The following is a 24,498-nucleotide window of genomic DNA, read 5'->3' as shown; positions in this document are numbered from 1 at the left end:
TTACTAAATAATTAATTAATTGATAATTTTGTTCTGAAAGAAAAAATAGGATAGAAAATTTAAAAAATAAAACAAAATTTAAAATATATAACGATTTTTATTTATTTACAACATACAAACAAAAATGTTTTAAATTTTCATGAAAAATCATGTTGTATATTTTCATAAAACTAATAATAAACGAACAATCAATAATTCACTAAAATACATTGATTGAGGAAGTAAAAAGAGGAAATCAATAGTATGGGGGGCTAACTTAATGAAAAATAATTGTTTAATAAATAATAAATAAACAACGATCAATGCAAAAGTTGACTTAAAAATTAATAAATAGGCAACTTGTAATACATAAATGCTTGTTTTGTCAAATAATCAAAAAACTGTTATATACATGTATAACTTATTTGTGATAAGAGTTGCCTATATGTTATTTTTTAAGAAAACTTTTCCATTTACCGTTTCATTTAATTAAAAAATTGCTAATAACAAATAGAAATATTTGCGCAACTAACTCATGCTTTATTAATAATGTTTGACATCTAAGGAACACACTTCATGGTTGTAGCAAAATGCGAGCGGTTTCGAAAAACTGTTATACATGTATAACTTATACGTGATACAAGTTGCCTATTTATTATTTTTTAAGATAACTTTTACATTTACCGTTTCATTTTACAGTCTGTTGTTGTGAAACCCCAACCAAAAAAAAATTTACTTTTCTCCAAAACTCTTGCCTTATCTAATAATTTTATTACTAAATAAATGATTTTTTTGACCAATGGCTTTTTGCAATATAATACTACTTCCCATTCTGGCAATAATGTTCAAATACTCTTACTTTGATAATACTGGACTCTAGACTGTCAATAGTAGGAGTAGGATTAGCCTGATAAGGAACTGAAAAAGGATTCAAAATCAGTAGTTATAAATTTTCTTCAATATATTGTTTATTATATGATGCATATAACTTGCAATATAATAAAATTACAATGAATTAGACTAATTTATTTATTTTTTTAGATAAAATTTTTATATTTTCAATATCGAAAATAATAGTACATTATGTATGTATATATTTTTTTAAATTTTAAACGACTTTTGTTTGAATTTTTTGTTGTTTTGTTTCTTGATGAACACTATTAACGAATATACATCACAAAAATAATGCATAGTTGATAATTTATCCCGTAATCCACAATAAAGATACAAAATTGATGTGATTCATCCAACGACACAATACAATACACATGTGATTAATATTTTTTGTTACTTTTGTTATTTTTGTCGAATAATTTAAAACAATTACAAACCAGCCAACATTGTTCGTGGATCTTCAACAGCTGATTTGATTTTTCGTAAGAATGTAACGGCTTCACGTCCATCAATTAATCTATGATCATAAGTTAATGCTACGTACATCATTGGACGAATTTTAACCTAAAAATAATAAAACAAATTTGAATAATAAACATATGTTCTCATGGCCTAGGTGATATCCTGTTGTCTAGGACATCACCAACAAAAGGCAACACAAAAAAATTGTTTGACTATGAAATCTGACCAAATTAATTTATTTTTGTTAGGCTTATAAAATTTTTAAATAGCTCATTCTTAACAAAGAAAAACTACGGCAAGGAACTTCCAAAGCAATAATAGCCAAAAAAAATTTCTTACCTCTCCTTTAACAGCAATAGGTCGGTCGAAAATGCCATGCATACCCAAAATTGAAGACTGTGGTGGATTAATAATTGGTGTACCCATTAAAGAACCGAAAACACCTCCATTACTAATGGTAAAGGTACCGCCATCCATGTCCTCAATTGCTAATTTACCTAGAATATGTAAATAGTTATGTAAATATTACATTCGAACTTCCTGAGTTTGAATCCTAAATAAAATTTAACCCTCAAAAATTTTGTAATAAAATATTAAAAATAAAATTTCTACCTGGAATAAACTTTCAGATCATTTCTTTAATTTCGAAAAAATGATAATAATAATAATAAATAGTGCTATACCTTGTTTGGCTTTTTCAGCCAAAGCAGCCAAAGCTAATTCAATGTCAGCGTAACTCATTTGTTCAACATTACGCAATACAGGAACAACCAAACCTTTTGGAGTTGCAACAGCCACCGAAATATCAACATAATCTCGATAAATAATTTGATCGCCCTCGATAACAGCATTTACAATTGGTTGGCTTTGTAAAGCGTAAGCACATGCTTTTGCAAATACAGACATGAAACCAAGTTTAATACCATATTTTTTCACAAATGCGTCAAGATTTTGTTTTCGGAATTCCATAATACTCCTAGTAACAAATGACAATAAATTATTATCGAATAACGCCGAACATTACAGCTAGTTTAACATATAAATAAAATTCAAAAATTAGATAATGCAAACTTCTTTTTGATTACACAAGACGGGTTTTACTTGAGTTATTACAAAGGCATTTCAAAATGTTGCATTTTGTATTAACAGCACACTCATTGACAAAAAAGCTTCGAAGGAGTCATACAGAACTTGTACTGGGATCTAAACATTCAGTGCTACCCTATACAATCTGGACTAAGTCAATCATTACAAAAAAATGCCAAATAATTTTTGATAAAGGAGTTCAATAACTCTAAAAATGTTAATGAAACTTCTACATTTGATCTTGCAGACTTTATCTGCTCAGGACAAATACTATCGCATTTCCACAGATGTTGATTTTGAACTTTCTTTAACAATTACTTCTTATAAATTTTGTCAGGTTGATGCAAGCAAGTAAAACGAGCATAAATACGAATATCCCCAATATTCGTGGACATATACGAATATCATCAATATTGTCAATAGTTGACGAAATCCTTACTTCATGTCAATTTCATTAAACGTTGTTAGCATAGCATTTGTATTCTGGGCGTCCTTCAATCTTTCAGCAATCTTTATTCTCATTCGATTCATTTTCACCCTTTGTTCTGTTCGTGTTCCAGTGATTGTTTTCGTGTAATCAGCTGGAGGTAGCTACAATAAGAACAAAAATTATTGATTAAAGTATTTTTACTAAGATGATTTCGATTTCTTACTTTTACGACTGCTCCATCGATAGCTTGTGCATGTTTTATTGCCGCAACAGGCATTGAAGCTTGAGGGGCAGTTGGTTTCGGGGGCGGAGGAGGCGGAGATGATGGTTTAGGTGGAGATGGTGGTGCCTGAGCTGGAGGTGCTGCAGCTGCTGGTGCCGGAGCTGCCGGTGGTGGTGCGGGTGCAGCTGCAGCTTCTTTCTTGGGAGCAGGAGCCCCTGCAGGTTTCACACCTGAAATTGAAAAATGTATTTAAGGATATTTTTCTTTGTTCAACCAAATGTATCTAAACAATTAAAAAAATTTTACGAGAAGACAGAGCTTTAACAATTACTTAAGCTAGTAAACGAGAAAAGATATATTTAAATTAAAAATACAAAAAATTTTGATTAGAAAGATAATATAGGTGATTTCTTATTGGATTTTATTTAATAAATAATAAATACAAACCAGTAATATTAATTTTGAAAATAGGCTGGCCAGCTTTAACTGTTGTACCATCAGCCACCAATAATTCTTCAATCACACCATTTCCAGGTGATGGAACTGGCACTGATGTTTTATCTGTTTCAATTTCAGCAACAACATCATCTTCGGCGACAGCGTCTCCCACCTTTTTCTGCCACCTGAATAATCAGAGTTTTATTTTATTTTAATATAAAACGTTTATAAATTCAAAACAACGCAATTCATTTACCTAACGTCTCCTTCTGAAACAGAATCAGCAAATGCTGGTACATTTACAGTTTGTGATTCCAAAAGAGCAAAAGATGTTCGAAATTCTCGATTTGCGTATGTTAACGGTTGAAACGGTTGCGATAATACTCTAAAACAAAAATGTAATTAATTTTATATCATTATATTATCAAACTTCCCAATCCAATCAGAGAGTGAAGGCAACTTCGCATCAATCAACAAGAATTAACAGAGTACACTTCATCACAGCTAAGATGCGAAAAGGAAAAGAAAGGGACGATCTTTACAGTCGTGGGTTGAATAATACAAAATTGATTTTGGAAGAATATTGTAGATCTTAAAGCAGTATATAAATATTTACGCTTCATCTTGGACAAGTGCACACAATATCTTTGAATTTTAGTCTGCCTCGTTGTACTTGTGACCAGATTGATGGGCGATTCGACTTGAAATTTATACAGAAAACGTTTCAAATATTCGTTAATTGACACAGAAACTTATCAACTAAATTATTTAAGAATTACTGGTGATGTCACACACATTCTGAAAAATACTTACTTTGAAAATACAGTTGGATGAATTTTTTGAACTTTTCTAATAACTCGAACTACTTGGTGCAACGATCTACATCTTGGTGTTACCTAAAACAACAGCGAACATTAAAATATTATCTGACCTTTGAATTTTATAAATAATAAATTAACATATATTTGCGAAATTAAATAAACAGTGATAAAGAATATTTATCATATAAGTATACTCAATGTCACAAAAAATGCTCGTTTTAAAACATTCTAAGTGTTACTATTATAACATAACATATGATGAGTACGCTTAGAATGTTTTAACTGTGGCACTTTTTTTGACAGTGAGTGTACGTTCTCTTTTAACAATTTGTTATTATAAATTTTAAAAGTACAGGATGGTACCACAAATATAATTTAACGATGGTTCTATACACATTTTTGATTCACGTGAAATCAGCCTTTGCTTGGCGTGAAACTTTATAATTTTTTTTAAATCCTCTTAAATATTCATTGGCGGAAAAATATTTTTATAAAGAAAAGCGGTTTTCCGGATAAGATGGTTAAAGTTACAATTTAATTTCAAGCACTGCGATTAAGCCCTTTACTTCATCGATTTGAAATTTGTATATGTTATAAGTATTTATTTTTTGATAATCCTGTTAATTTTTACAATTTCCCAGGCATTTAATCTTATTCCACTATACCTGTGGATGTGAACTTTGAAAATTGAGAAAATTAACAGTTTTTTCGAAAATAAAAGTAACCGGGGCAGGTAGAATATGAGTACCTATAACATATCCAAATTTTAAATCGATTAAGTAAAGGGTATAATCGCAGTGCTTGAAATTCAATTGTAACTTTAACCATTCTGGAAAAACCGCTTTTCTTCATACATTTTTTTTCCATCAATGGATTTTTAAGAGGAGTCTTTAAAGAATTACAAAGTATCACGCCAAAAATATGTATAGAACAGCCTTAAAGCCTGTGTTCTTTACTTTTATCATGTCATCACTTCATCATATTATCAGAGTGCTGTTAAATAACTAACTACTAACATTACCAAAAATTGTTTTCGGACACTCTGTATATTTGATTACTAAATTTACTACCCACATAATTTTTACATTACCAAAAAATTTTTGCAGCAAAAAATTACAATTAAAAATTCTGAATAAATGATTTTCTCGGGTATTTCTGTAATTCCCCGTTGATTCGAATCTAAGGGGAAAAATTCTCAATTTTTTCTGTTTCTAATTATTTCCGAATGGTAAAAATCCGTAAAAAATACCTGAAATTAAACCTCATTCCTAACAGTTTTATGTATGATAAAATTAGAAAATTGCTATTTTAATCTTAAGAGGATTTGCTATTTTAACCTCAAAGTTACGTCATTTATCGGCAAAAAATGGAAATAAACAAAAATCATTTACTTAATTATTAATAATAAAATATTCGAATAGTACTGTATATATGTTTAAAATTAATGCATAAAACAATTTTATTTCACTTTAAATAAGTAAGTATTTCCATTCGAAAGTAAAAGTAATAGTTACATAAAAATTTTCAGGTAAAAGTTACACACCTTAGAAATTTGTGACTCTAAACCATATTGAAAATAAACTAATACACTTCGCTGTAAACTACGCGATGTTAACGATAATAAACCAGCCATAATAAATTAATATTGTACCACAAAACTGTGGCCCTATTAAAATTTTCCAATCAATTTTCAGGGGCCACCTGAATCAGAGTTCATACATGCCTCCTAACAGTGTAAAGTTGAACTAAACTGTCATATACTTATATTTCGAAGAGTGTACTTTACACGCTACCGACCCGCTAATTAGTTTCACGTTAAATCTGTATAAAAATATATCTTTGCTAGAAATACGCAATATTTATGGCAGTGCAGGCTGCACTAATACGTCGTAGTTCTTTTTTTCGTTTATTGTATATAAACGGGACGTTTATCGGTATTTTAGGTGGCTAGGCTATCTTGATAATTGAATTTTTTTACTCCAGAATCGCTTCGAAATAAAAAGTTTTTATACAATATTTTAGGCAATGTCTCAAAAACTACTCCTCCAATCGTTTATTGAGCCCGATTTTCTATTTTTGGATCAAATAATCAGGTCTTTTTGATTATTGGAATGTAATTCCTGAAATTTTGTTCAAAATCATATACGAAAAGGCGATATATTTTGGAGCAATGTTAGTATAGATTTCAAAAACTTGTTAGTTTAAGCAGGTTAATAACAGATCTAGTGTTAATTTGCAGTGAAATAAATTAGTATGAGCATGCAAAAATTTCTGGTCGTGCATGATTTAGCGGGTCATAAATATCCCATTGGTAATGATAAAAGTTGTAACGTGTAAATAATAATTAAAGTTCTTTATACAATAAAAAGTACGCTAGCGTGATCATAAATATATTGTATATTTTGCAACTCACTTTGTTAACTTGTCAACTTAAAATTATTTTGAAAACAAATTATCCATAAATTATTTTTTGATAATTTGTTTTAAAAATTATGGTTGTTCCAAGTATGGCAACTCATCCAGAACGTGAAAAAGTTTTAAAATTAATAAATGAAAAGGATAAAATTGAAGCTCAAATAAAGGAACTCAATCTTATTTTAACAACTGTATGTATTACGTTCAATTTTGTATACTAATATATTAAGCAAGCAAATTAAAATATTCCCTTTTTTTAGAATAATGTTGGACTTCGTGATCCATTGGTCGATGATGAAGGTTTTCCCTTGAGTCATGTGGATGTTTATCAAGTTCGCCATGCAAGACACAAAATTATATGTAAGTCGAATCGTCGAATTTAATAAACTTTTTTTAACTGGAGAATGATTTTCGTTCAATATTTATATTATATTGAAATGCTTCGAAATAAAAAACCAAGTATAGTGGAACTTAAATTATATGACTTGCATCCTTTACAAATATTTATGAAGTACAACATCCACAGTTTTTACACTAGCTGACAAACTTGATTTTTTTCTTGAGATTTCTTGAGCTTTATATGAAAAATAAGTTTTAATCTATTTTTATAAATCTTTGAGAAATAGTAGGGGAGCCCAAGAGGGGATTTTTGTAGTAACTCGAGCGCGTCAGATTAAGATATGAGAGGTTCCTTGAACCTGCCTTAGTACCTCTACCAAATATCAGCCCTAAATAAGGGTGGACACGCGTAGAGCAGACGATCAGATTAGTAAAAACGAAATTTCGATATTTGAATTAACTCGAGCGCGTCAGATTAAGATATGGTGGGTTAGTTACATGCTAAAAAATGTACATTCCAATAATCTGACGATTTAAGCAAGACGCAAAGAAATGGAAGGCTTGCAAAGTTTGTTTCCCGTGGTAACTCGAGCGTGATCAAAATTTTTTCACATTATTGAAATTTACATTTTTTAGCATGTAATTAACCCACCATATATTAATGGGACGGTCTCGAGTTAATTCATCTATCGACGAGCTCGAGTTACTACACAAATCTCCTCTTGGGCTTCCCTACTAAAATAAATCTGCACAAGATGAAAATTCCTTTCCGTTTACACAACTTTTGTCCTTTAGATTCTTACAAGAAACCAAATGCAATATATAATAATTTAGAAATGTGCCTTCATGCAATCTAGGTACACTTTAAAAAAATTAAAAATTCCCATTTTAGGTCTTCAAAATGATCACAAAGCAATTATGAAACAAATTGAAAAAGGGTTGTATGAAATCTATGGACAAGGTAATGGAGAACCAAATGCAACCGGTGGTTCGTTACAGACTATTGGTGAAACAACAATAATTCCGGCAAGTACAACAACTTCGGCCCCGTTAAATCCAATTGCTAGAGTTAACATGGTTCGAGAAGGATCTCCAGCTGATATTGATGTAATTGTTTTATTTATGGATATTAAGCTGGGTTTATAAAATCGGAGTGTCTATTGCCACCACCCACGAATATCCCCTATAATTTCAGACAAAGATATCCGTGGATATACAAATAGTCACGCATTGAGAATTTTCTCTCACATAGTCTCAAACTGTGAACCACGAGCTAGCCATGCCTTTAATGGAATCGAGTTGGCACTAGTCTGCTAATTTTTTTACCCATACGTGCACACTGGGTGATATTAAAAACACAGATATCCGTGGCTGGAGGCATAGCACTGTTACAAAATATGATGCACAAGCTTAATCTAAACTTGAATTTAACAAAAAATCTTTGCATAATTTTAGGGTATTCGCGTGGATGATTTAATTGTTGAATTTGGATCATTGAATATAAATAATTTCGAAGAATTGATGGATTTTGCAAAAGTTGCCAAACATTCAGAAGGTATACCAATGCAAGTAAAAATTATGAGAAACAACAAACTTGTTGAAGTCAGCTTAACTCCACGTACATGGGTAGGACGTGGACTTTTAGGATGTAATATTTTACCACTGGAGAGTGTTGAACGATAAAATGTTTAAATATTCATAATGTAAAAAGATTGCAATAAAATAATGTTTTATCAAAAGGTTGTACAAAATATTTTTGTAGCTGGATTCAATAAATTTTGCTTAATTTCGTTGTTAAAATTTGTAGAAAGATTGTAAATATTATTATTAACAGTACATACATAATAAAATTTCTTTTAATATAAAAACTAAATGATCAATTAGCATATTAATTATGGCATAATTTATTTGCCAGAAGAGTCCTTACATGATAATATTTTGATATAATTTTTACAAGAGAATTCACTTGAAATTAATATGGTAGCCGATGATAATTGCCTGATGGATTTTTTAATACATATGTTTATTTTATGCCCAAGTTTTTAAAAAACTGCTGAAACTACTAAGTAAACAAGTGAAAACAAACAATTGACTGAGTTAATTGTTGAAATACCATGTATAGGCAGTGTTGATAACTCTGTCACATTTCACATACATACATATCTGACATATTTAACTGATATTCTCATATAATGCGCAAGTGTTGATGCGCAGTCGTTTGTTTTTTTTGACGTCATGTAAATAACAAAAGATATTCACTTTGATATTCCTATATTAATTACATACTATAAAATTTGTACCTAATTAACGCCCTCGTGGGTAAACAGTGATGTTTACAAAAAAATGTTTCAAACAAAAGTTATTTATTTTTTTGTAAGGAACATTTTTTACATTTAAACTTTTATTCTATCTCTAACGGTTTACAAGATGGGTACTACGGACCCATGACCCAATTGACCCATGTTGCTCATTTACGAACTTGACCTCACTTTTTACGTCCTAAGCACGCTGTAAAAATTTCAGCTTGATATCTCTTTTCGTTTTTGAGTAATCGTGACCACAGACGGACGGACGGACAACCGGAAATGGATTAATTAGGTGATTTTATGAACACCTATACCAATTTTTTTTTTGTAGCATCAATATTTTTAGGCGTTACAAACTTGGGACTTATAATACTATGTATATTTCATATATACATGGTATAAAAAGAAATAACAAAATTTACATAATTTTTTTAAAATTTTATTAAGTTTATTTCAACAAAAATTTTAAGTCTATTACAAATTTTTTAATAAAAAAAATTCATAATAATTTAGTTAACAAAAATTTCGAACTTGAACTCTTTATACAAATTTATTCCAAATGTTTGCATCACACATTGATTAAAAAAAAAACTGAAGTACAAATAAATTCTATATATTTACAAAAGTTTTGTATAAAATCCACATTAAAATTTAAAAATATACTAATTGAGTACACGCGTTTGAGAAATACCTTGGCAAAATTTATAATAATTATTAATACACCATTTTCATTTATCCATTAACAAAATTAAATAAAATCATTAATCATTCAAATTTATGATTTAAAAAAATCACAAAAATACTTTGTAAATTAAATAATTTCTATGAATAAAAAAAAAAGTAAATAAACCAAAAAGAGATGTTTCAAAAATACGTAGTAAGGTTTCGGTAGGAAATTCTACACATAAAAATAAGAAAATAATCAATAATTTTCAGTAAGTATTATTTTTTAGATACCGGTTTTTACCATGGACCTTAAAGTAAATATTTATTTTGTGCAAAAAATTGAACATTAGGCTTATATTACTATCTTGCTCTTAAAAATTTGGACCTTAGAAGGATAATCTGAAAGCGTAATGAAATTAAACACTTTTTCTAAAAAAAAAAAAAAAAAAAAAAAAAAATGACGTATTACGGCTAAACTAGATCGAAATTTAAAAGAAGTTATTGGAGCTTTTAATATTAAGTCTGTGTACAGTATAGTTCACTACGTATTTTTGTAACGCCCGGTATGTGGACTGTTCTAACGGACCAAAATTTGACTTGCTTCTTATTAAAATTCTAAAAAATTGCGTTTACCAAATCGGTATTTGATAAAAGGCTAAGTTATGAAACAATTTGATGAGATGGGATAACATGACTAATCATTTCTATGAAATAGTGAAGTTACTCAGCGCATCAGTACGATGGTAGTGACTACAAACTGCTCAGAGTCAAATTTTATAGATGAAATTAGCAATCAAAGAACCTGCACCGAGGTAATTTTAAGGAAAAAATTCTCGGTGGATCTTTTCTTTCAATATTCGTTTATTGGAAGCTTTTCATGAAATAATATTGCAATTATTTCGTCATCGAAATCAAATAGTAATAAAAAATTTCTTTATGGTTTATAGTCTTTTAAGTTAATCATTTTTAAATTGTGCGTGTACCCAATTTGATTTTTATGGTCAAAATTTTAAAATGATAATTCATTTTTTTCTATGTTTTTTTCGGTAAAATTAATAAATTAAGTGATGTTGAGATAGTTATATCAAGTTTTCAATAAAACATGAACAAATTTTAAGAATTACAAAAGAATTGTCCTTTTGATATTAGTTTGTTTTCTGTAAATCGATTAATTCTGAAATCCGATGTAAAACTACGTGGCCTGAGGTGATTGCAGATTCACGTCACTTATTCACAAAGAGTTATATTTATTCGTAGTTAGTGATCAATTTGTTTGCAAAAGAATCATACATGTTTGACGTAATTTAGTAAATTTATGTAATAAAAAATATCGAAAGGTCAATGATTATATAGAATCTATTTCCATGTTACTTTTTACTAAAAATCTAGAAATATCATTAATAAATATATGGAAACAAAAAATATTTCAATTTAATAATTAAGTGAATTATATTACATAATGAATTTATTGACGATTGAAATACAAAAGTAAGTCCCAAATTTTAAAAATCTTCCCTTGGCATTTGGTATTATCCTGAGCCCTATAATTGCATTGACGATATCTTTCTCGAAAATAGAGATTAAAAACATCATTTTTGCTTTTAGTAAAAGTATGACTTTTCTTCAAAATCGGCACCGTTTTTTCTTAGATATTTTTTAATAATTTCCAAGTTCATGTTGCTGTGAGCTTACCTTTGCAAGAAGCTAAACTTTTCACAAATATGAAAACAAATTAAAAAAGTAATTTATAGATATATAGTGCAACCTCTTACAAAAGCGAGCAGTTACAATGGTTTTAGTTAGAATTATTTTAGCTAAAACACAATAGTAAATGTAAAACGCTGCGTCGACACAATCGCTAAATGGAAATTTACTTTTATGGTACTACATCTTTTTTTCTTAAAAATTTTAATCGTATTTTAATTGAATTGTACTTTTTAAATTACAACGATTTATTTACAACTTTATTTTGATTTGCAATTATTTTTTTTACTCTCACTGATTCCAATAAATTTTCATCTATTTTATTGGTAATAGTTACCATAACTACCCCACTGATTGTAACCACCGTAACCTGTTTGTGAATATTGCCAATTTTGATATTGATATTGATCACCACCTCCTTGAGGATATTGTCCACCATATTGTCCGCCATAACCTGATTGTTGGCCACTATATTGTGAATAATTATTTGGATTTTGACTAGCACCGCTTCCATAATTACCATACCCACCATAAGTTCCAGATGCTGTACTTGGTACGGCTGCTTGTGAATCTGGTTTTAATTTTTTCGCAGCATTTGGATCTCTGAAAGCAGACAAAAAAATAATTTTAACCCAAGGCTAAACAGGAAGATAGTACACGTTACATAACATGAAGATAGTACACGTTACAATTTTAAGTGGCTGTCACACTTTCTTGTATAGAGAATACCTTGCACATTTAAAACATTTTGACAAAAAAGTAAGTAACTTAATAAATAAAAACATGACTTACAATTTGGCTTCTTCTTTTTTCTTTTTCTCTTTATTTATTTTACAATACTTTTGATATTCTTCATAGGCTTGTTGAACAGCTTGTATATCAGAGCCGAAATCTTCCAAAAATTCTAATTTCCTTTGAGCAAACAACACTTTTTGGTCAGAATCATTAGCATCTTTTTCTAAATATTGATTAATTATATCTAAAATTTCCTTTTCATTGATTTCTTCCTTTTGTAAGCAAAGATCGATTAATTGTAAATGTAATCGTGGATTACTTGGATCTTTTGTTATTGCAGTATTTAATATTTCTACAGCCTTTTTGGAATCATGGCATATTTTAAAAGAAAATCGAGCATATTTGATGGCCATATTTGATGAAATCGATTTGTTTTTCGAATTATTTATATAATATTCATATAATTGTGAACATTTTTCAAAATCACCTCGCCTCCTTTCTAAATTAATCCTTCGATACGCTACCTAAAATAGAAATTGATGGATAAGATAGTTTGTAGCCGACTAAATAAGACATTAAAAAAATGTTGCAGGTAGAGTAGACGAATTTAGAATATTTTGTTTATTTGTTGGATTTGGAAAGTATTAAAAACTTATCTGCTGAACTAACAAATACCTATAATAATATAAGATTATTTTCAGACAAAGTATTGAACAAATTTTAAATCAAGTTGGAGATTTAAAATGATTAATGAAATCCAATACTCAAACGTCATCTCTAAATCTTAACTTGATTTGTTCTATCTTGATTTAAAAAAAGTGCTAAATTTTTTCCAGTGTAGAACTACATGTTGTACAAATATGAAACAACCTTAGAAAAAATAAACGAGTACTTCTCAGATTATATTATAAAAAATTACCTGTAATAAATTAGGAACTGATTTTTCTAAATTAATCAATATTTCAGAAGCTTTAGTTAAATTTGCCATAGCTTCTTCATAAATTGCCCATGCTAAATGAAGTGCTGGTTTTCCAACATGATGTACGGTGCAGGCTCTTTCATAAATTTCTCGTATTTTTGCATGTAAACTTTCATCTTTTTGTTCTTCTAAATATCGAACATACTAAAAAAATGGAAATAGCATTCAAAGAATATGAAAAGTGTATCAGTAATTTCAAAAAAAAAAAACTTACTCGTAACCAAAATTCTTCATAAAGTGCACATGCAATCAGACATCTTTCAAATAATACCATTATTCGTTGCCTGTCTCCTTGTTCAATTTCATAATCTAAATATTCTTTCCAATTTTTTAGTTGACACCTTTCCAAAGGTTTCACATGGAAATAAGGCCGTTTTATCTACGATTAAAATAAAATTATATAATTTGCATAGTTTATTTTATACCGTGTCTGCCATAAAGCATGCATGGATATTAAGTAGAAGTTACATTATATTTGGGTTTGGAAAATTTTACCCCATTCATCATATAGTAAGTCCCAGCGGGTAAATTTTACATCGTCGGTAATCTTTATGAAATTCTGATCTACACTTGTCTCCATTAGAACTCGAGACTCGAAGTTTGGGAACTCGAACGTGAATCCCACCGTTTTTATTTATTAAAGGCAGATAGGGAACTTTTTTAATTCAAATTTTACGTCCAGAATTATAGAAGTTTCAAATTTTTACTATAAACTAAAATATAAAATAAACTTACACCCTCTTCAAAATTCCATCTTGCTGTAACTGCAGCAACTGTCACTTTATGTAACTTTCTTCTTATTGACACTATTTTTTCTTTAAGAGCTTTTGTTTCTTCGTCAGATTTCTAAAATACATCAATTTTTTAAATAATAGATATATGTTTTGTAAATTTCTAAAGGCTTAAACTTACAATTGTTTCATCATTGGTATCGTCTTCTCCTGGAGGAATATCTGAATCTTCAGTACTCGGCGTTTCACCTTCATGCTTCAGTAACTGTCGTACCTCTTTTCTAATTTGTAAAAATTCATCTACACTCAATATTTTATTTGGCGCATGGGATGATACATGTTCTTGGAAACTAGAATAAACATTTATTAATTGGTTAAATACTTTTTGTTGGAATACTATGCAATTATCAAAATAAATTATAACCAAAGTAACGCAAAAATTTTTCGATTTGACAAAAACTTCCAAATGTTTCAAATTCAGAAATATACACCAAAATCAGAAATCAGGTACTTAATTTCTTAGTTAACAATTTCAGGCAGATAAGAAAATATCAAAAACAAACATATCTAGCTATATGATGATTTGAAGCGAATATTATAAATATTTTAAAGGAGGCACTGCATTAGCTGTTAGAAAAAAGTAAGTTTTTCACAAATTAGTTAAAGTATACCTATCAATGGAAGAGATTAAATTAAACAACATATTTTATAAATAAACTTACTTGTCAAAATGTGTAGTATAGCCTTGTGTCGGTGTCACCAATAATCTGTCATAAATAGCTGTAACATTTTGTAAACGTTTTCCTTCAGTCTCCCACTTAATATACGTATCCCATAAACGATCCGATCGAAATTCTAATCCACACGCCGTCAATGCTCGTTCAAATTGTTCTCGTATATGATCTTCACTGTCAGCATAAGCCGTTTTCGTATAATTGAGAAAATGCAACCATAAGTCAACAGATAAAGGTATTGCTTTTAAACCACGTTCGAATACCTTTTCAAGTAGAGCAATTCGATTTTGATTCGGATAGGAAAAACAAAACAAAAAAAAATCCAATCATTATTTGTCACATATTGTGTCGCAATACAAAAAAGAATGCGACACCAAATGAATTCTGTTTCACAAATTCAAAATTCAATATACAAAACAGAATTCATTGTTGATTATTATATTGTAATTTATGTATATTATGTTTTATTATATATATATTTATATAAAAAGGAATAAAACCTACTCTCTCAATGTAATGAGATATTCGTGTTTACTCTTTACTGATGGCATGACTCCAACGTAGATAATACATCCAAAATTCGCCAATACTCTTCTCATCATTCTGTTACCATATGGATCTGTCTGACATTTTTGACAGAGAAATAATTCCCCCGTCACGGTTATTTTTGACGTTATATTATAACAAATATAACAGAGTGTATATGACATTTACATTTGACATTATTTTATATATTATAACATGTTATTATATATTATAAATATATTCATTATTCACACATAAATATATATTATAGCCCTATCACTATTATCTAAATATGTATTTTATATCTATATATAAACTTATATCACTAATATATTTCATTTGCCTACACTGAAGATGGCTGAAGCAATTGAAATGCAGCAACAGCTGTAGGAAAAGATAGGTTTCAGTTTGATTTTTTTTGTTGAAAATATTTCATCTAATCTGTTCACTTCGACGCGATATTTATAAAATGATTTATATTAGGTTTGTTGTTTTTTTCTTCTTGTCGATACAAATAAGTTTCAACTATTTATATACCCTGCATAATTTCTAACGATTTTTAATTTTCCAATTTCGATTGAAATAGTTTCATGAAATTACTTGAATACATGGAAGTTCATTGTCTATAAAAACTTTTTGGAGCAGTTTTATTGATGATAGCAAATTTATTGATCATAAAAAAATTGTCACATTTATGTAGATATTGTTGACGGATATAGATTACTAAAGTTTGACATTTAAGTAACAACTACATAATTGCAATAATCCTGACATCAATACCTATTACAAATAAATATACACGTCTTGGTAGGAATCGAGCCCACAACTTCTTGTATCAGGCAAGTGTTCTAACTCTCAACCGCCAAATAAGGCTATATCTAACGTTTCACAATCTTGATCTTGACTTTTTCGACGTCAAGTTTATCCATTTATTAAAGTTGCCAACTCAATCAATGCTTTTTTCTTCGTCAGGGATTTAGCACGAATAGTCATACTAAATTTTATTATGCAAGATAAATATTTAAAAAAGAATTTTTTATTAAGTAATCACTCCTATAAAATATTGACAAAATTTCAATCTATTATCTTATTTATTAAAAATTAATTCAGCAGGCGATAATGACTTTTATCAGCCTTTTTCCTGAAACCGTAGCAATCCGTATTTTAAATCGTGAGATTTCAAAGAACAGAACCAAAAATTAATTCTAATATGGTATTTAGCCCAAATAATTGCATATTTAAGTGCATTAGGGCAGAGAATTTTTCAACATACATAATTTTATCGAAAAAAATTTTTCTTCAAAATTCAATAATTAAACGCGGTGATAATACAGGTAATTATATATGCAGGGTATAGAAATAATATGAAATGTGTGTAACTATTTAGAAAAACTAAATATTACAAAAATACGAAAACCTAATATAAATGATTGTAGTAATAAAATATTAGTAAAAGAAATTATTGATTTATTGATAAGAAATAAAATATTATAATCAAAGCATACCTCTTCACATTTCTTTTTGTTGCCTTTTCGCTTTTCATAATCTGCATATTTACGCCAATATCCGTAACAATACGGATAGTGTGATAAAAATGCGTCGTATGCTTCTCGAGCTGCTTCAATATCGTTCTGCAAAATATATTCATGCTTTGTTAAAATAAATTCAATTACTAGAAAATCGATTACAGTTATCGGTACTCGAATCTTTTTAGTATATAGAATATCTCCTGATTTAAAAAAATTTTAAGTTTTCATAGCTGAGCTAATTTGAAATGTTCACAAACAAAAATGTTAAGTTATCAAAGATAGGTATTTGAAATAAAATTTCAAATTAGCCCCTATGCCTAGATATTTTTGTATTATAAATACATATTTCGAATGCAATGTATTCATCGTTAGTATGAATTAACTAATCGTAATTATACTCCTGAGTGATGTTTTTCGGTGTAAATTTGTTGACTGTTTCACTCTTGAGGAAAATTTGAAATTTTACACTTTTTCACTTTTCTCAATAATTTAATTGTTTAAAAATTTCACCAAGAAACAAAAAACTTACCACTTGATCAACATATTGTAATAAATATGTCCAACCCGTAAAATCTGATGGATCATCATTAACAGCTTTCCAATATTTATCAAGTTCGGGTAATTTAGATTTAGAATCTTTTACCGCCGATTTGGAATCTTTTTCAACATTTTTTTCCTTCTCTTTCTCTTTTTCCTTTTCAGTTGTATTTTCAACAGGTGCTTTTTCAACTTCTGCCTCGACATGTTCTACAGCTTGCCGTTTGGCTGCAGACACGTCGTTCTCTGATGTTGGACTGCCAGGATCATATTCTGCTGATTCTATTTTTCTTTTAACACCAGCATCTTTTTTTACAGTTGGAAGCTCATCCTCTGAGACGACCTTATACAAATAAATATTTTTTAGTTTAACTGATTATGATATAAATTTAAGATAGGGCGATTATGGTAGCTATAGTAAGGTGGTTGCATGGTCGCCATCAAAGTCTTTGTATGTTCAACTATAAAGAAATGTTTCAAAAATAAAGCAAACAACATTACAAACTGCCAAAAAATTGAAAAATAATTATTCGACATAATATATTGTTGCATATTGTTTGTATGGAGTACTTGATTCTGCGAAACTATCTTGGCCGTCCCTTTCTCCAGACAAATATTTAATTCCTCTAATTGTCTTTTTTAAGCTAATTATATTTGGGGTTAGTAAATATGTAATATAATTGTCTTATAAAATATCCTTGTGTGAAATATTTCGAAATTTTTCATTTTGAACTTTACTCTTATCCTTTTTCAAACAACAAATTATTTTCGGAAAATTTATTTAAACGTATAATTTTAACTTTTATTATTTTGATTCTAGAAAACTGACCGATTAATAAATGATCATTATTTTGCTAATAAGATTTGTTTAAAATACAATCTCAAATAATCTGATAGGTTAAACCTAATCAATCAATATTCTAGCTACGGTAAATCTTTGAAATTACAAGTGCAACGTTTACGAAATTCTTTTGAAACGTTTGCTTTATTTTAATATGACTGGTAAAAGATGAATACAAATTGTTAATGATAAGCAGATTAAAATGATAAACAAATTTATATTTAAAATAATGTGCGTACATCTTCGCAATTGAAAATAATATTGCAACACCAAAATGAAGGTTTTTAAAATGTTTCTGTAGCAGTAAATGTCAGTTTATTTTTAAAGCACAGAGAATTAATTATGTCTTTCATTCTTAATTGTATTTAATACCGAGTTCAATCTAAAACTTGAACTGAATAAGGTATGGACTGGAGGCAAAATTTTTTACCAGAGAGAATATTGTTTATTTTCAATTGCGTTATAATTAATTAACATTATTTTAATACTTTAAAAATAAATTTGTCTACTAGGAAACGAAGACAGCGAGATTATAAAATAAAGTATATGAGTGTGAAAAAGAAGTTTAGAACAGACCTCAGTATCAGCGGGCAGTTCAGCAAGTTTAGGGCCAGGTAATTCATCATCTGAAACTTCCTCGGTTTCAGGGACTTTCACCGCCTGTACTGTCGGTAATTCATCTTCCGAAATCACCTCAGTTTCAGGGTTTGCATCCTATAATTTGGAAAATGAATAATATATTATTGATAAAAATTATCATAGACTACAAAATTAAAATACAATATAAGTCGAATAATTTTTAACGTGGTAAGCATCTGGCCCGTAACACTTAATGAAAGGCCCCATTCCTGTATGCACTGTTTTTTGAGTGACATTATAATTCTAAACCCCACAAGACACTCAAAGATATTTGATTTTATAAAAAAAAATTGGTTTCATTATACCTTATTTTAAGAATGTAATATAATTAGGTGTTTAGACTATTCATTTACACATAAAACTATAACAAACACCACTGTATTTGTTATGACTAGTCACGTGCAGAAAGTCCCTTTCAAAATTTGTTAATATTATTATGAAAACTTTAGATGGAAAAATTACTTTTTGCGAATATTTACAAACGACTTGTAGTTTTCCTATTGTACGCTTTTGAAGCAAAGTATAATTAATCTACACTTTTGGAACAAGGCGTATAATTTACTAATTACCTCCAGAGAGGTTCCAAACAAAAATAATTCGATAAAAGTTACTAGATTTACAGGGGTATCTAATGAATTTGATTTTCAGAATCATGAAGAGATAGAGGAATATTTTAAATTAAAAAGTTATTGCTTATCTGAAAAAAAAGTTTAAAAGTTATCTGAAACATTTTCAGACATAAATTTTTTTTACCAAATGCAAAATCTTCCCTGTACATGTTTTTACATGCGACTAGCTGTTACTTTATAAACAAATACCATCGCCCAACATCATTGACTCCTTCCTCCTTTTCCAATCAAACTTTGTTAGCTTTTTTGTCCCAATATAACCCCACTCACCAAGTGAACAAGCAGGTAATTGGCCTCAAAGCTCACAATATAGTATAGATAAAACCAATAATATAAAAAGACAAAACGATCAAAATAACTTAAATTGTTTCTTTTAGTATACCCTATGTAACCGTAAATACCCCAGGTAACCAAGTTCGATAGTGTATGCCTAATAATACTAAAAAATATTAATGTAAATTAAAGTAATGGTGTTAAAAATAAAGTGCATAAACTATCGTTTTATAATTATGTGTATAAATTTCTATGGAATCGATTTTCAAAATAATAATTACAACAAAAATTGTTGTTTATAAAATGCATCCTTCTACAGCTGTAAACATTAGTTCAGTGTTTATTGTACAGGATGTGCATAAGTGGATGTGCAGTAATTAAACCGAATTATTTGGACAAAGCTGACTTTTTTTGGTATCTGAAATGAATTTTCTACACGTTCCTTTTTTTTATCAAATTTTTTCGCCATAAAACAATTGAACTAAAACAACGTATTTTAAATTACATTTTTAAAATTCGTCAAAAATGAAAACCAACCAAATGCCCTTTTTAAAAAGTGTATTATTTTAATGACAAATACTGATATTAGTAGTTAGATTCAACATGCAAGGAGGGAAATAAAAATTATCACACCAGTTCCTCAGATGGCCCTTGCCAATTCTTCTTTAATACGCTATGTATTTCAGGATTACTCTTTGGCAACGCAAAGAATAATCAGAAGCATTTTTATCATCATTGGAACATAAAATGAATTCATATTTAACAAAATTGGAAGAATATTTAGAATGGAGCTCTTTCACATAGTGAAAAGAAAATTTTTATTGTTAGTAATTATTAAGTTTAATTATTGTATAAAAAAAAAAAAAAAAAAAAAAAAAAAAAAACTTATCAATAACCTGATTTGGTAAGTAAAGTATAGAGGCATAGATCAGATGACGGATCAATGGTGGACATTTAGACAATGTATAAATTGTAAACCTTTTCCGAAAGTATATTGTTTTAATCTTAATTTTATAGTTTATGAACTATATTCAATAATTAAAAGTCAATTAAAACATGAAAAGAGCGTGAACGCGTCATCAAATCAGATATTTTTGTTTATTTGATATGTTGTTTATAATGTAAAGCCAATTTGTTAAATCGAAGTTTTCGACCTGGGCAGTTGACTGGACCAGTTTGGCCTTATTTCAGTTTTTGTCGATTTTGACCCGGAAGAGCTTGTTTTTCATAGAAAGTGATTCGGTCGGTCGTCGAGGACGAAAACTTTTAACATTGCTTTTTTATTACAAATAACCTAATTATAAAGAAAAAAAAAACCTAATTTGATGCAGTGATCAAAGTTAAATCTGACTGAATTAGAAAGTTTATATCTAAATATAATATTATGATGTTTTTTAAAATCGGTCTTTTAAAATACCTAACCATTGTGGCACTTTTCTCAAGATCTGTAGGAGTAATATTTAAAGCTTGCAGGTTCCACCACATCAAATGATTCGAAATGCGTTTGGTCAACACTCACACGTCATCTAAACGTAGCCTTAACCTTTCTTATTTATGTTTACAATAGATTCTACGTTAAGAGTTTATAAGGCTGATTCTACATTATTTAAAATGTTTTTAATTTCTTCTCCAAGCTTGTGTGCTAAAAAATAGGGGTTTCTATTTAAAATCTATTTTTAGTCAGATTGTGCATGCCAATTTTCATAACATTTGGATAATTAATTTTAGACTTATTTATACGCGTATATTAAAGTAAAAGCACCTAGGGAATTGCTGTGAAGTATCCATTTTAATCAATTATGGCTAATAGCAAAAAATAACTTTAACAAAAGTTAAAAAGTTTGATGGGGGACATCATGGAATTAGTATGAAAACAAAAATAATTAGAGCTTTTGCTAAGGTGATTAAAATTTTATGTTAGTTCACAATATCAATTAGACGCAAAGGAATAATTTTTTAACAAAGTTAAAATTTTCCGCTTTGACCGACCAAAGCACCTCTTAACATAGAACCTACATTTTAATTTTTTTTTTAAATCTATTTTAAAAATGAATAGTTATAGAAAATAATTACTGACCTCTTTATTTAATGATTCACTATTTTCCACTTTCGCATCTGAGTCTGTCTCCATGGGTTCTTCCTCTGCTCTAACTTCATTTTTTGCTTCAATTTCATCGGTAATTTCCTCTGATTTTATACTTTCAGTTTCTTTTTCTTGAATTTCTTCCGATTTTATACTTTCAGTTTCCTTTTCTTGAATTTCTTCCGATTTTATACTTTCAGTTTCTTTTTCGTGATTTTCTTCTAATTTTATACTCTCTATTTCTTTTTCTTTGATCGGTAAACTTTCTTTAGTTTCTGTATCATTTTCTTTGATATCTTGAATTTTATCATTTTCATTTGTTTCTAAAATATCTCCATTTTCTATATTTTCAATAGTTTCCATTTTAATCTCGTTATTAACGATTTCATTTTTATTTTCGTTGATTCCTGTATTATCCTCCTTTTTAATGACTTCATCCTTGTCTACAATTTCATCTTTGTTTTCAACGACTTCTGTATCTTCAATAGTATGCACATGGTTTTCTTCTTTCAAATTTTCTTTACATATGATTTCTTGCTCGTTTTTATTATTAGTTTCATCTTCCTCTGTTGGCTTCTCCGAATCTTCCAACTCTTCTGTGGGTTTTTCATCATCATTTTGGTCTTTTTCGGCAATTTGTTGATCTTCATCATCTTCAGATACTTCAACTTCCACTAGAATAGTTTTCTTTTTTGTTTTTCTAGTAGTAGGCTTCGCAGTTGGAGTTGGTGGGGCTTTAACAGCACGACCAGAGCGTGTTCGTCGGACTAAAAAATAATTTTTAATAATATATTTTGGGAAAAATAATATCTGGAACAAAGATTACAGATCAGGGCAGATATAAGAAAATCGTAAATTTTATACTCGTTAATCAGCTGTCAGGCAATCAAGAAATAAATAGCTTACATCTTTAAATATATTACAGGCGTTTTTTTTTTTTCTATGAAGATATTTTAAACAGCTCAATAAAAATTTACGCAGATTTTTTAAGTAACGGCAGGTAAAAGGCCGTAAGTATGTGGTCGAGCTTTCAAAATCAATAATAAATCTACACACCGTAGATTTTTAGAAAGGATTCGAAGCATATCTTGTGGAAAATCTACGATATTTTTAGAAAGGATTCAAAGCATATCTTAAAACTCGATATTTTCCACATTCAATTTATTAAATGTCGAAAGTACCTCGAATGTGGATTTTTATTGCATAAAATAAAAATATAAAAGAAAGAAGTTTAGTTTTCAGTTTCAATTATTTCTGAATTTTATTTCTGAACCTGTTTCTTAAAACATTTTAATGAATTCGATTTTTAATGAATTCTCTAAAATGTCTTGGACCTTGGTCTTTCAAATAGGGTTGCCACTTCAAAATTCGGAAAACCGGGGCGATAAACCAGAAAATCGGGAGATAGTGAAATTAATCTAATTGTAATTCCATTCGGTGATGATTGGTATATCCAGTTGTTCCATAATCAAAAATTGAAATAAATATCCTTCAAATAATTTAAAATAAAAGCTGCTTAGAATCTATTTACTGAACTCTGGTGAATTAATGATTATGCCGGAGTCAAGTTTGGTTTGTTGGCCTACGTTACTCGGATATATAAGATTTTTGATAGACGATTGGATTCTAGTACGTTGTTTTTGAAGACGCTAAAGTAAATATGAAATCTCAAGCTACAGTATCTTAAAAACTAAGCTAGATATCGAAAAACGATAGATTCTTACTTTTGGTCTAATTTTGGGGGAATGGTTTTGTAAAAGACTTTTTGATGAGATCTTACACGGAGTTATTTCATGGTTATCTCGAAATTTACCTATACCTTTAAACACTTTACTTTATAACAGTAATAGAGAGTGGATAAATTGACAAATCGCAACTTATTTATCTTGTGCAAAAATCAATACATTTGAAACACGCGCCAATTGCTCGTAAAAAAATCAAGCTTATCATCGTCTGGTATGTTATTTAATATCAAGTTTCAACTTAATTATGAACTTTATTATAGTAAGCAAATAAATACAATATGATATTTTGTTAAAAAAAATGCATAATTTAATATAATTGTATATGTAAATATATTCAATAATAAAAGCCAGATGCCCACCCGCTACATTTGGAATAAGCTAAAACAACATGAAAGAAACACCATAAAACATAAAATTTTTAATATTTTTATGAAGTAGAATATTAGATCATCCTAAAAATCATATAATTATAATAAAGTAATAATTAAATAACAAATAATACCTGCTAATTCTTCAACAACACTTTCATCAGCACTAGACGCCATCTTAACATTTATAGTTTTGGTATGATATTAGCATGTGTAGCGATAATTCTTTTCTATTTTAAAGTCACTAATAAATAATATCTAAACATAAATGTTTAAATTCTACAGACGCATTAAAAAATAGAACGCCAATGGACTAATAATAATAGGGAATATTCATGTATTTTTTTTATATTTTTAATTCATAATTTACACCGTTATAATAAAGTA

The 24,498-nt window shown here is 28.8% G+C and overlaps 3 protein-coding genes across 4 annotated transcripts; 1 reads left to right on the top strand and 2 right to left on the bottom strand.

Annotated features, from left to right (window-relative positions):
* Positions 1-1,080: 1,080 nt before the first annotated feature.
* On the bottom strand, positions 1,081-6,072 carry LOC123291476 (dihydrolipoyllysine-residue succinyltransferase component of 2-oxoglutarate dehydrogenase complex, mitochondrial). The gene is made up of 9 exons (XM_044871779.1): positions 5,877-6,072; positions 4,326-4,408; positions 3,769-3,897; positions 3,522-3,697; positions 3,075-3,304; positions 2,861-3,012; positions 2,019-2,311; positions 1,675-1,832; positions 1,081-1,437 (listed from the first exon to the last, which is right to left on the bottom strand). Exons 1-9 carry the CDS (start codon positions 5,964-5,966, stop codon positions 1,303-1,305), a joined length of 1,446 nt encoding a protein of 481 aa, XP_044727714.1. The 5' UTR covers positions 5,967-6,072; the 3' UTR covers positions 1,081-1,302.
* Positions 6,073-6,761: 689 nt separating this feature from the next.
* LOC123293342 (26S proteasome non-ATPase regulatory subunit 9) lies at positions 6,762-8,820 on the top strand. Its single transcript, XM_044874127.1, has 4 exons — positions 6,762-6,939; positions 7,009-7,108; positions 7,980-8,194; positions 8,543-8,820. The coding sequence occupies exons 1-4, from the start codon at positions 6,826-6,828 to the stop codon at positions 8,768-8,770; spliced, it is 657 nt and encodes a 218-aa protein (XP_044730062.1). The 5' UTR covers positions 6,762-6,825; the 3' UTR covers positions 8,771-8,820.
* A 1,407-nt stretch (positions 8,821-10,227) lies between these two features.
* Positions 10,228-24,351, bottom strand: LOC123291660 (pre-mRNA-processing factor 39). 2 transcript variants are annotated; one of them, XM_044872021.1, is made up of 12 exons: positions 24,246-24,351; positions 21,993-22,765; positions 18,951-19,088; positions 17,526-17,876; positions 16,973-17,098; positions 14,931-15,205; positions 14,390-14,558; positions 14,213-14,323; positions 13,692-13,856; positions 13,418-13,621; positions 12,556-13,022; positions 10,229-12,366 (listed from the first exon to the last, which is right to left on the bottom strand). In XM_044872021.1, the coding sequence occupies exons 1-12, from the start codon at positions 24,286-24,288 to the stop codon at positions 12,084-12,086; spliced, it is 3,105 nt and encodes a 1,034-aa protein (XP_044727956.1). In that variant the 5' UTR covers positions 24,289-24,351; the 3' UTR covers positions 10,229-12,083. The 2 variants fall into 2 exon arrangements, with proteins under 2 accessions (XP_044727957.1, XP_044727956.1); XM_044872022.1 differs by lacking the exon at positions 18,951-19,088 and having other exon boundaries at positions 10,228-12,366.
* Positions 24,352-24,498: the final 147 nt, after the last annotated feature.

The sequence above is a fragment of the Chrysoperla carnea genome, chromosome 2, assembly GCF_905475395.1.
Source record: "Chrysoperla carnea chromosome 2, inChrCarn1.1, whole genome shotgun sequence".
In the NCBI taxonomy this organism is placed as follows: Eukaryota; Metazoa; Arthropoda; class Insecta; order Neuroptera; family Chrysopidae; genus Chrysoperla; species Chrysoperla carnea.
This window is presented reverse-complemented; position numbering and strand designations above follow the sequence as displayed.

Coding starts and splice junctions, on each gene's coding strand:
- LOC123291476 (XM_044871779.1), bottom strand. CDS start 5,966: ATGGCTGGTTTATTATCGTTAACATCGCGTAGTTTACAGCGAAGTGTA. Junction 3,013..3,074: donor TCGATGGAGCAGTCGTAAAA/GTAAGAAATCGA, acceptor TTCTTATTGTAG/CTACCTCCAGCTGATTACAC. Junction 1,833..2,018: donor GGCTGAAAAAGCCAAACAAG/GTATAGCACTAT, acceptor TACATATTCTAG/GTAAATTAGCAATTGAGGAC.
- LOC123293342 (XM_044874127.1), top strand. CDS start 6,826: ATGGTTGTTCCAAGTATGGCAACTCATCCAGAACGTGAAAAAGTTTTA. Junction 6,940..7,008: donor TCAATCTTATTTTAACAACT/GTATGTATTACG, acceptor CCCTTTTTTTAG/AATAATGTTGGACTTCGTGA. Junction 7,109..7,979: donor TGCAAGACACAAAATTATAT/GTAAGTCGAATC, acceptor TTCCCATTTTAG/GTCTTCAAAATGATCACAAA.
- LOC123291660 (XM_044872021.1), bottom strand. CDS start 24,288: ATGGCGTCTAGTGCTGATGAAAGTGTTGTTGAAGAATTAGCAG. Junction 17,099..17,525: donor TACAATATGTTGATCAAGTG/GTAAGTTTTTTG, acceptor TATATTTTGCAG/AACGATATTGAAGCAGCTCG. Junction 13,857..14,212: donor GATGGAATTTTGAAGAGGGT/GTAAGTTTATTT, acceptor TTTTAATCGTAG/ATAAAACGGCCTTATTTCCA.